Source organism: Dasypus novemcinctus, chromosome 21 (assembly GCF_030445035.2).
Source record: "Dasypus novemcinctus isolate mDasNov1 chromosome 21, mDasNov1.1.hap2, whole genome shotgun sequence".
In the NCBI taxonomy this organism is placed as follows: domain Eukaryota; kingdom Metazoa; phylum Chordata; class Mammalia; order Cingulata; family Dasypodidae; genus Dasypus; species Dasypus novemcinctus.
In genome coordinates, this window is record NC_080693.1 from 1,199,324 (window position 1) to 1,212,408 (window position 13,085).

General features: G+C 36.6%; 1 protein-coding gene across 1 annotated transcript; it reads right to left on the bottom strand.

Annotated features, from left to right (window-relative positions):
- Positions 1-711: 711 nt before the first annotated feature.
- Positions 712-1,659, bottom strand: LOC105745074 (olfactory receptor 14C36-like). The gene has a single exon (XM_012521122.2). The coding sequence runs from the start codon at positions 1,657-1,659 to the stop codon at positions 712-714; it is 948 nt and encodes a 315-aa protein (XP_012376576.2).
- Positions 1,660-13,085: the final 11,426 nt, after the last annotated feature.

A 13,085-nucleotide genomic window follows, 5' to 3' on the forward strand; every position in this document is an offset into this window, starting at 1 on the left:
ATGTAAAATCTGTTTTATCACTTGTTATCAAATTATTTTAGAAACATTTTTCATAAGTGAAAAAATTTAGGTACAATAATAATATTCAAGTTATTCTTGAAACTTAAGAAGGTTGTTATTGAGAACTGTCTATATGTTACTTTATTTCAAATAAAAGTTGCATTGAAAGAAGAGGTTGAAATTCAAATAAGCTTTATTTGCACATACTTGTTAAGTCTCACATGATTCAATCTTGATAATATTTTTGATTAATGATACATATTAAAAGCTTCAAACCGAAGCCCAATACATATCCAACCCAGACAACAGATATGAAAATGTATATGCAAAGCAACTTCTGGAGGTAAGTATCTTCTAGATCACCCACTATATGTGTTTTGTTCCCCTGGTTGTTCAGTGACTGATTCCATTTCAAAGCATCATACAAAAGAAAAGATTTTTAAAAATCTGTCACATGGTTTTCTTCACTTGGCTACTGACTGATTATCTATTAAGTCCCTTTGTGATAATCCAACAACAGTGTTATAAAACCTGATTAGTTTAGAGTTCAGATTGCTTTACAAAAAGGTCAAAGATAAACAGACATAATGACTGGGAGGAAAAGACCTACTCTGAGATCAAGGGGGAGCACTAATGAATCACAGGTAAAAAGGAATTCCATGAAACACTAGTCTGAGAATTGATTGTTTTTTATGATTGGAAAATTCAGCTTTAAACAATTATGCTTTTTCCTAAGTAAAGCTTTCTTCTCATAACTCTCTTTACAGCTTCCTTTATCTGCTTGTTTCTAAGACTATAGATTATCGGATTCAAGAAAGGAGGGACTATAGAATAGAACACAGAAGTGAGCATATCTTGATATGTGGGTGAGCTAGAGGTTGGCTTCACATATACAGTAACTGCTGAGCTGACAAAGATGGTTACCACAAAGATGTGAGGAACACAGGTGGAAAAGGCCTTTCCTTGCTCACCTCTGTTTGGAAACTTGAGCACAGTAGAAAATATGTGAAAATAAGACATGATGATGAAGGCAAAGCAGCCACCAGCAACCACTACTGATGAGATGAAAATTAAAATTTCATTGTTTAAGGTGTCAGAGCAGGAGAGCTTCAGAAGAGAGGGCATGTCACAAAAGAACTGATGGACTACATTGGATTGACAGAAAGGAAGTCGGAATGTGTTGCCAGTGTGGAATCCAGAGTGGACCAGACCACTGAGTATAGAGGCCAGAGTCATCTGGACACAGACCTGAGGTTTCATGACCACAGGGTAGTGGAGGGGCTGGCAGATGGCCACATAGCGGTCACCGGCCATGATGGTGAGGAACAGAAACTCTACTGTTACAAATGCAACCACAAAGAAGATCTGAGCTGTACATCCAGCCATGGAGATTGCCGTGTTGTCAAGCAGGAAGATGACACATGCCTTGGGAACAGTGACAGAAATGTAACACATGTCTAAGACAGACAGATTCCTAATGAAGAAATACATGGGTGTATGAAGTTTCCAATTGATGGTGATTACTGTGACAATGAGAAGATTCCCCATCAGGGTTGCCAAGTACGTCAGTAGGAATAGCATGGCATGTAAGACTCTGAGCTCCCACACATCAGAAAATCTTGTAAGCAGGAATTCAGTCACTGTGGTGGAGTTGGGCATCTTAGGAAAGTTTCCCTTGGCAATGAAGAGTCAGACAAACAACTCCTAAGAAACATGGAGAATTCACATGTAGAAGGAATAAATCTAAGTTCATATATTGTCTCACATTAAAACATTTTTATTTGATTAAAATGTTTTGGTCAATAGGCTATAACATGCTTCTTCATGCTCTTTTGGGCTCCCTGCTTTTTATACTTGTTTCCAGAATAAGGATAGCAGCAAAGTGTAATATTTACTAGCTTGTGCACATGTTTGCATCTATTTCTACCATTTACTAATTACAAAATGGACTTACTGGAAGTTAAAGACTTGCCTAGAAGATTAAAATATTTAATATAGGTAATTTTTATGCATCCCTGTCTCATTAGTCCTATTTCATGAATTTTAATAATTATGATAATATGATGACCTTGTAGAATCTGAGTAGAGATTGGAGGGTACTATTTATTTGAGCTTATCAAATATTATAATCAATTATAATCCATTCCATGAATACTAAATTGTTCCCGTTAAATGCCATCATATATTTCTCATGCTTCTCCATGTACTCCTTGAATATACACATGTACTTAGTTTTCTCTGTTCAAAGGAATCACTTGCAACTCTTGATAGGTAGATATTAATCTGTGGGGAAAACTATGTATTGATAACATCAGGGTCACTAAATTTAATGTTTATTCTTCTGTGTTGTGTCAAATACCATTATACTTTCCCATAAAACCTGAACATATTTCAGAACATGAATAAGCTGATATAGAAAAGTATTGCTTGATGTGTGTGTCGGTAATGGATGTTATACTCATACCTGATTGCTTCATAAACTTCTTTTCACAATCACCCTTAGCGAAACCCTTACTTACTCCTCAAGTGCTAAATGTTTTCCTCTGAAGTTCCTTCAGCTTTGAGTCATATTTTACCTTGTCATCAAAATGGGAATGGATTTCCCTGTTGCCTTGAAACCACAGAATGTACTTTTCAGACTTGGTTATCCAGCCTCTCTAATCCTCAGTGCTAATGCACTTCACCTGCCTGCTCTGTGTCCTTTTTCTCCGGACGAATGTAGTTACTTCTAGAGAAGCTCTGCTCCCTGTAAGAAGGCAGGATGCCTGCCACTTTGACCTCCTGAGCTCAAGAATAAAAGCTTTCTATCTCTGCTCCTCTTTATTTTAGAATTTTTCAAAAAATTACTTCAATAAGGAGCTGAAAACTTACAACAGCATTGTATGATGACTCTGATTAAAAATAGCTAACTTTGCTATTTATAAGCTCTAACCTTTTTAGGCCAGCTTCATGCAGAAGTTGAGATCTTAAAAATAATGGCTTAATTTTATTCCTCGCTAAATTCCATATCAGACTTCTTCTACGGTATTGCAAAAATGCAAGAGAGTTTCACTGTCGGGACAGAGAGAACATATTTTATTTATTATTTCACAATCACCAATCAATTATAGGTTTCTAGGTTGAATTTATAACGTGTTAGCAGAGCAGAGTTAAATCTTTGCAGACTACAGGAGGAGATATATTTCATGTCTGATTCTACCATTTAATTAGTATATATGTAGATCTTCATGTATATGACTCTCAGTTTTCTTTTCCATAAAATTTGTAAAAACACCTACTTCATGAATTTAATATTTCTAAAAGTAATTAGAGATTCTCATAATGGTAGAAATGCTAATGAAAAATAAAGCAACAAGTAATAAAGTTTTTAAAAGGGGAAGTTAATTTCTACATTTCTTCCATCTCAAATTTATATTGCTCTTATTTTTTCAGAAGTAAACAAAGTAAAGGAATGCCAGCACTCTGAACTTGATAACTCAATTTTCTTTTAAAAGAATTATGAGAACATAAAATGTTATGTACATGTAAATAGAGATTGTAAAACTAAGACTACTCTTAAACAGTATATAGGTTGCAGGTAAATAACTTACAAAGTAATGTTTTCCTGGAATAACTAGGTTATTACACAGGTGTTCGTATACATCAATTTGTAAAAGCAAATGATTTTTTTTGCCTTTTCTGCAAAGACCTAAAGAATTAGTAGACATATTTTGGTAATTGATATATTAATTAATTATTTATTTATTTAGATATACTTGTAATCTTTAATTTATTTATAATATCTATCTTTAAAGATATTTTAGGGTGAATTATGTGCAGGCATTTGTCTGGAAGTTGTGGAACTCAGTTAAGAAAAATGCTTGTATGGTTTTCATGATATGTTATGAGAAAGCCCTATAATTACACCTGAAAGGGTCATGTGCACTATTTATTTTTATGACAAGGATTCACTTATTCACTATGCACTACTGACTGAATATAACAGAAAGCTGGGAAAAGAGAAAATATATGAAAATAATAACTGAAATTAATTGGTTTGCAATAATACACATAAATCATAGATAATATTCTTTTCAGTTAAACATATCCCTTCAGAATTGGATCTGTTTAAGTATAAATTTAAATTAGCATTCTACATATTGAAACTCTGGCCAGTGTGCAGAGCTGCTTCTGTCTCTGCTCCATCTGGTGCTGCAACCAGCTCACGCTTTGCTTCCATGAACATCTAAAAATGCTTGAACTGAGTTTATTTCATTGAATTAAAGAGGTTTGTCTCATTGTATGTTATATATATATAACATATATGATATATGACATATATATAACATACATATATCAGTCACAGTCTCCTTGGCAGTTTCTCTCAAAAAATCAACTAAGTGGTCCAGGAAAGAAAGGTAGGTAATTCTTGAAGGGAAGGGAAGGAAGAAAGAAAAAAGAGTTAATAACAACAAAGTCTCAAAAGTTAATTTTATCACTTACCCTGCATAGACACATCAAGATTTCTGATGAGGGTCCACTTATGCTTTACCTGGGGGCAAGGATGTGTGGCATATTTGGTAGAGATGACTGACATCTTGTCTGGAAGTTTTCTCTTGTAACAAGAGCTTTCATGTTAAATTTTATATCCAAATGGGGGTCTCCAATGGCATCATAGAAAACCTCTGGAAGCTCAGTCTTGGCACCACTAATAGTCAGTGCCCACAGGTAATTTCAAAGATAATTGCTTCTAGATGGTTAGGGAACAGGACCCAATTAAAATCTGTCCATGAACAGCACCTGTCTATAAAATGCATTAGTGTATTTGAACATAGAAAATGATGTAGATTAAATCAATAATCAGAAAAAAAACCCCACAGTTCCCCTAATATTCTCAATGCTCTTAAGGTGAAATGCCTGTGGATCTTAGGACCAAGGAGCAGAGAAGACCTAGAGCCTGGTTCAGCCCAGTCCCAGGACACTGAGGTTTCCTGCTTATCTCGAGGGTTTTCATCTCAGGAATAGAGTGATTTTCACCAGTCAAAACAAACTCATGATATTGCTAGGATGACAAAACAGTCTTTCTGAAATTGTCCAATTTGGCACCAGTTGAACCTGGTGCCAAAGCCCAGCTCAGTGGCCTGTAAGCTGAATGATTCTTACATTGCTTTATCTCTGATAACTCAGTAGCTCAACATGTTAGCACATTAACAATGGTGTCCACCCTCAGATGCCATTTGAGGATAGGACTAAATGGAATGTGTAAACATTTAGGCTAGTACCAGGCCCAAAGTGCATACATATTAGGAAGCACTGCAACAAATGTTCAGTCTTCACAATCATGGTGTAGGGGGTTAATTTTTATTGTGTTAAGAAAGTGGAAAATCTTGATATGTTTCTCAGAGGTGCTATGTACCTTTCTGTCATTGATTTCCAGTTTAATTCAACTGTAATTAAATAACTTGCATTTTTAAAATTTCAAACTATTTAACATACACTTGAGTGGACTTTTTACACCTTTATGAGTTAGTCAACTACACTGTTCAAAGCTTTTATATCTTTCCTGATGACTGTCTCATGATGATTACACTGGCTGAATTGCTTTTATTTTTTATTTTTTTCACTTTTTAAAAATTCTTTATTTTCTTTTAAATGTTGCATTAAAAAAATATGAGGTCCCCATATACCCCCCACCCCCACCCTACCCCTCCCACATCAACAACCATTTCCATCATTGCTGGACAGGCTGAATTGCTTTGAATTGCTTTTATATATCCAGGTATAATATTGGATATTTTAAGTTGTCCTTTGTGATACAAGTTAGGCATTATATATTTGAAAGTGATGGCAATAGGTAAATATAAATTTAGCATTGTTTTGTCTATCATGATGCAAAATAAACTTAATTTTGAGCCATACATCTTGCTTTCAGCTGTATACTGTTTGATAATAATGTAGCCTTTGATGTTTTCAAATTGTTCGTACCCAATAAAATCACATTCTTAAGGTGAATCCATTCTCTGCGTGTAAATCTATTGTAAATAGGATATTTTGATCAGGTTGCTTTAGTTCTTCCATGGTCCAGTGTGAGTCTTAATCCTTTTAATGGAGTCATTTATAAACAGGATGAATATGGAATAAAAGGAGAGAAAACCACAGACTCAAGAAACAGGAAGGAATTAAACCTGGAAAAGTAAAAGACCAGCAAATACTGACACATGCTTTGCCACATGATGGAGTCAGGATCGCTGGCTGCCAAATTCCTGGAGAAAATATCTCTTGATGATGCATTGATTTGGACATTTTTCTCAGCCTCAAAACTGCAAGCTTGTGAACTAATAAATTTCCATTGTTATTGGCCAACCCATTTTATGGTATCAGCCTGAGTAGCTTAGCAAACTAAAATGAAGCAATATAGCCACAGCAGCTAGTAGTTTGTTATATCTATGTCTATATCTGTATCTATATCTATCTATATTGTTTTAAATTTATCATGAATGTATACAATTTGAATATATTTCAAATAGTCTTTCTTATTTACAGAAAGGTCTTGTATATATTTTATGTATTACATAGGTAAATAATAATGTGAAGATGATATTAATACCCTAAGTGCAGTTTCTTCACATGGTGTAGGTTCAACTCTGCCATCAGGATGCAAGATTTAAAGTAGGAAAATCAGTCAAGCATCAACACTCTCAATAATATATTTATTTGATCATTGCTCTGCAATGCCTTCAATTAGGCATTCACATTTTCTAGAGTTTATAATGATTCTATTTATGAGGGTTGGTCGTACAGTAATATATTCAGCTTCTAGAAATAGAATGGTTGTTTTTGTTTTGGTAAATACTTCCAAAGATATTCCATTCATTGAATCCGCCCCCCCCCCCCAATGGCTCCTTTGTCTGCTTATTGTGTCCACTAGTCTTCTCTTTTTAGGAAACAGCAGGAATGGAACTGGAACCTCCCATGTGGGAGGCTATTACCCATGCTTGAACCACATCTGATCCATCCTTTCACTTTTAATTTGATGAAAGTTTTTAGCTTGAATAAGCTTTGGCATTTTTTACTTACAGTCAGTGTGAATATTAAATAAGTCTTCTCCTTTATTTATTCTGTTTTAACTGCACTCTAAGGATCCTAAGTGATATATAACAGCCACCTACAGAACTTAACTTCAATCAAGAAAGGAACCCCTACCAGACCCCCCCAAAAAAAGAAGAAAAAAAAATAAAAGAAAAGGAAGAAAAAAAAAAGGATCAAAACAACCCTCAAGGCTTAATCAACTGATAACGAAATCAGTGGCGGTGATGGGAATGTTTTGTCAACTTTCCATTGAGATCATTGGACCAAGGGCCAAATTGGGGATCATAATTAAGTAAAATAAAGGGGCCAGATGCTTTGGACTTTGCTGGGAGAGTCACTGTCTTAGTTTGCCAAAGGCTGCTAATGCGCCCACCTGGGCCACCTGCGGTGATGACAGACGGGCGGGCAGAGCCCCAGGATCCAAGTTACTTGCAGAGAAACTTTGGTGGGCAAAGGGGATGCAGAGCAGCACAACGCTCACTATCGCCACCCCCGGCTGTGACCCACACTGTGCTTAAACCGCCACATGGTTCAGTTGGCTACTCAAGGGCTCTCTGGTCCTCAAGGCATGGGTCAGTACCCTCTGGTTTATTGGACTTACCCCGGCCAGCTTAACAGGGAAGTGAAGAAGGTCAACCACCACACCAGGGAGCCAAGAGTGCCTACAACTGCAAGCAGGAGAATTGTATCCATCATCCATATGGAATCTAAGCCCGCTGTTGATACAGAGGTAGAGTGGACATAATCATCCCAGGGTCCACAGGATGGAGGAATAGAGTATGGATTAGAGTGGACATACTGATATTCTACTATGGAACTACTGTCATTAGTAATGGAAGAAATTTTAGCAGTGATGTGAAGAAAGTGGCCATGGTGGCTGCTGAGGGTAGGGAGAGGGAAGAAGAGATATGATGTGGGGGCATTTTCAGGACTTGGAGTTGTCCTGGGTAGTACTGCAGGGATGGATGCTGGACATTGTATGTCCCGCCATGGCCCACTGTGTGGACTGGGGGAGAGTGTAAATTACAATGTAAACCATTATCCATGTGGTGCAGCAGTGCTACAAAATGTATTCACCAAATGAAATGAAATGTCCCACAATGATGAAAGAGGTTGCTGATGTGGGAGGAGTGGGGGGTATAAGGGGACCTCTTATATATTTTGAATGTAACTTTAAAAAAAATAAAGATAGAAAAAATTAAAAAAACAAAACTAGAAATATCTATGGATTAATCTCTGGCATAGCACAGAAAGTCTTGTGAAGATTTTGTAGCACTAGAAGGAAGTGATCCCCTTCAAAGTGAAAGGGGTAGATAGATAGTGTGCTTATTGGGGGTTTACTTAAAACATAAGTTAGTAAAGATAGAGCACTGGTCTGAAATTTTGTTTTTCATAACTTCCTGGAGTTTGCTCAGAAACCTGGAACCAAATCGAATATGGAAATCAGAAAGTAAATTTCAGATATATTTTGTTTTGCACTGAGAAGAAAATATTATTTATTTCTAACCATGTGTATCAGGAAACTGACAAGGAAAGGGAAAATGATAAAATTCAATACTAGTTATAAAAAAGTTTAATTATCTAAATTTCTACAGATTTGTGATATTTCATGTTTGTTTTAATATTGTCAATATTGTCTATATTGGATGTCAAAGACAATATTGAAATATGTGTGTTATGAATTGAATTCTACTTTTTAAATTACATTTAATAGTCAATAGGAGGAACAGACTTTGGCATTATGTATCCAATAAGACCTCCCACTTATTAAAACCAGTAAGAATCTTAGAATGTATTTAAATTGTTATGATTTAATGCAAGAAGGTCCTGAGTAACCTGGTAGTTTTATAATATCTGCTATTACTTGCTGCACATTTTTGATATTCATTAGAAAATGTTTAGCAATGTATGTTGATTTTTAAATTAATTTATTGAAATATATCACCCACACAAACATACATAAACAATAAGTGTATAGTAATAGTTGTGAACTTACAAAACAAACATATATAACATCATACAGGACTCTCATAACTCACCCTAACACCAACACCTTACATTGTTATTAAACCTTTTTTAACTAATGATTAAAGAGCATTGTCAAAATATTGCTACTAAACAAAGTATTTCCCCACCCCTCCCTATTATTATTATTTATGTCATTTATATATGAACATAGGTGAACAATTAAGTGTATAGTAAAAGTTGTGAACTTACAAAGTGAACATGCATAACGTCATACAGGTGTCCCATACATCAACTCTCCACCAACACCTTGCATTATTGTGAGATGATTGTTACAAATTACAAAAGAATATTGTCAAAAGCTTACTACTAATTATAGTCCTTATCTTACATTTGGTGTGTTTGTCCCCCAACACACCTTATTGTTATTTTTTAAATATATATTTTTGTGACAGAAGTTGTAAACTTATAAAACAATCATGCACATATGCAGAATTCCCAAGCAACATCCCTCAATCAACACACCACACTGTGGTGAAATATTTGTTACATATAAAATAATATTATCTGATTATTGCCATGCCCATAGTGTACATTTGGCTCAAATTTTCCGTACTGCCCCAATATCAACACAGTGCATCTTTTGCATAGATGCAAGAATATTATTACTGCTAACCACAGTCCATAGGTCACTCCAGTTGTATGTTTCCCATGCATTCCCAACACCCTGTAGTAATGATATACATTTGCTTTAGCTCACAAAGGACACCCCTGCATCTATACCATCAACCACATTTCTCATCCACCTCTTGGTTTTACTGTGCTATTCAGTTCCTAGATTATTCTCTAGCATTCTGTCAATTGGCATTTACATCCCTTGACTACCATTTTCAGCCACATACCAATTTATAAATTAGCTATTACTATTTTTACCATCCATTCTATACATTTCCACACTTTTACAATAAAGCTAATAAAACATCTACATACATTAAACATCAGTAGTCCAACTCAGTTCTTCTCTTACCTCCATTAAGAATCCACCACTTACCACCAGTTCTTGAAGATATTTTCCCACAATTTCTTCTAGAAATTTTATAGTTCTTGCTTTTATTTTTAGGTTTTTGATCCATTTTGAGTTAATTTTTGGATAAGGTATGAGATAGAGGTCCTCTTTCCTTCTTTTGGCTATAGATATCCAGTTCTTTCAGCACCATTTTTGCTGAATGAACTGTTCTGCCCAAGCTGTGTGCGTTTGACAGGCTAGTCAAAAATCACTTGACCATACAAGTGAGGGTCAGTTTATGAGCCATCAGTTTGGGTCCATTGGTCTATGTATCTGTCTTTATGTGAGTATCATGTTGTTTTTACCACTATAGCTTGATAGTATGATTTAAAGTCCAGAGATGAGGGGTTGCTTTTTCTTTTATGATGTTCTTGGCTATTCAGGACACCTTACCCTTGCAAATAAATTTGCTAATTGTGTTTTTAATTTTTTAAAAATGCTGGTGGAATTATCAGGATTGCATTGAATCTCTGTATCAATTTGAGTAGAATTGACATCATAATGATATTTAGTCTTCTAATCCATGAGCATGGAATGTTCTTCCAATTATTTAGGACTTTTTTGATTTCTTTTAACATTGTGTTTCAGTTTTCTGAATACAAGTGCTTTACATCATTGGTTAAGTTTATTCCTGACTACTTGAGTTTTATCTGTCATATTTGATTTTCACCACTCTTCTGACAATTTTAATTACTTTTGTTGATCATTTCTAGATTGTCTTCCAGGCCTCTCTCTCCTGTGTTTTCTTTTCAGGCTCTAGCACACCCTTTAGCATTTCCTTAAAATCTGGTTTTTTGCTTAGAAATTCTCTCAGTTTCTGTTTTTCTGTGAATATTCTAATTCCTCCCTCATTTTTGAAAGACAGTTTTGCTGGATACAAAATTCTTGGCTGGAAGTTTTTCTCTCATAGTATCATAAATATATCAGACCACTGTCTTATTGCCTCCATAGTTCTGATAAGAAATCAGCACTTAATTTTATGGTATTCCTTATATGTTATGCATTGCTTTTCTCTTGCTATTCTCGGAATTCTCTCTTTGTCTTTGGTATTTGACATTCTGATTAGTATGTGTCTTGGAGTTGGTCTATTCAGATTTTTCCAGATGGGAGTATGTTGTGTTTCTTAGACATGGATATCTATGTCCTGCAATAGAGTTGGGAAATTTTCTAACACTATTTCTTTAAATATTCCTTCTGCCTCTTTTCCCTTTTCTTCTCCTTCTGGGACACCCATGACATGTATGTTTGCACTTCTCTGGCTGTCATTTAGTTCCCTGTGACCTTGTTCATTTTTTCCATTCTTTTTTTCATCTGTTCTTTTGTTCACTTTCAGAGGCCATTTTTTTCAAGTTCACCAATCTTTCTTCTGCCTCCTCAAATCTGCTATTATGTGATTTCTATGTTATTTTAATTTCATTTATCGCACCTTTCATTCCCATAAGATTTGCTATTTTTCTACTCATGCTTTCAAATTCTTCTTTATGTTCATCCAGTTTCTTCTTAATATCCTTAATTTCCTTAGCTATCCCACTGAATTTATTAAGGAGATTTGTTTGAACTTCTATGATTAGTTATCTCAACTCCTTTATGTCATCTGGAGGCTTATCTTGTTCCTTCACCTGGGCTATAGCTTTCTTTTTCTTGGTGTGGATTGTAATTCTTTTGTTGGTGTCTTGACATCTGGATTACTAGAGTATTTTTTCTGGGGGCAGTTTTTCTCTTTAGTTTAGGGCTTCCTGTCCTTTCTTCCTTGCTGGTTGTGCATTGGGAGCCAAGGATGTAATTGGTGCTATAAACTGTGGAGGTTCAAGTTGCCCTCATTGTCCCAGGGACAGATGAATCTTCTCCCAACTATCTCCTTTCCCAGAGGTAGGGACAGAGCCACAGCTGCACAGAATAATCCAAGTCATGCAGGCCTAGCCTGTAGTTGCCCAGAGAGACTGATGAAGCTTCACACCCCTTTCTAGGTGTGGGCAGCAATCTGTGCAATGCAGGTCCTAAGTTGACTGCAGTTGCCCCAGTAGACTTTTAATTATTCAGTTTGTGCTAGCAAAAGTTACCCTCAGTTACCTGGATAGACTGGTGCTAAGCTAACCAGCCTCCTCCCTGCCAGAGGTGGGACTGAAACCTAAGGCAAGGGCCGCAGACTGATCCAAGTGAAAGAAACCGGTTCCTGTCACTATGATATTTGGTCAGCCTGGCATGCTGTCAGGCTAGGGGTGGAGTCAAAATGGCAGCCACTGTCCTTTTTCTGACTTGGACAAATTCACACCCCAGTTGTTCCTAGGGTTATTCCTTAGCCATCTGAGTCTACCAATCAGTAACTGAAATCGGCAGCCAACCATCTCCTCCTCCCTTGTTTTTGGGAAATGGATCTTCCAACTCTGGTCACAGAACAGCTCCTGGGGTGGCTTGCATCACCAGAGTAGGGCAATCACTGACCTCTGAAGCTTGGCCAACAATTTCCCTGAGAGGCTGATGCAGGTCCCTGCAGCTTCCTCCCTGTCACAGGTGGCACTGGGTCTTAGCTAAATCTTCAATCTGACCTTGAAGCCATTTCCCCACCAGCACTGGGATTTTCAGTCTGCCCAGCTTCCACTTGGGCCAGGTGCAGAGTTAAGATGGTAACTCCCAGCCTCTTTCTGACTTGGACAGGCTCAAACTTCAGCTGTTCTCAGGATTATACTTTAGCCCATGGAATTTTACTCATTAGCAGAAGATGGTGCCCAACTGTCTCTTTCTTCCCGATTTTTGGGGAGTGGAGCTTTCGATTCCAGCCAGGGAATAGCTCCCAAGGTGGCTTATGTCTCTGGTGGAGGACAGGCACTGACCTCAGGTGAGGAGTGCTCTACTCATGAGTCTTCTTTACAGCTGGGCAGTCTCCTCCTTCCATTCCTTCAATTATGTGGCAGGATGCTCTTCTGGCCTCCTGGAGCCCCCAAACAGATGCTTCAGCTAGCTCCAGAGAGGTCTGGGTGTTTACTAA

What these genes read in the sequence shown, in the direction of transcription:
- LOC105745074 (XM_012521122.2), bottom strand. Translation starts at nt 1,659, where the DNA reads ATGCCCAACTCCACCACAGTGACTGAATTCCTGCTTACAAGATTTTCT.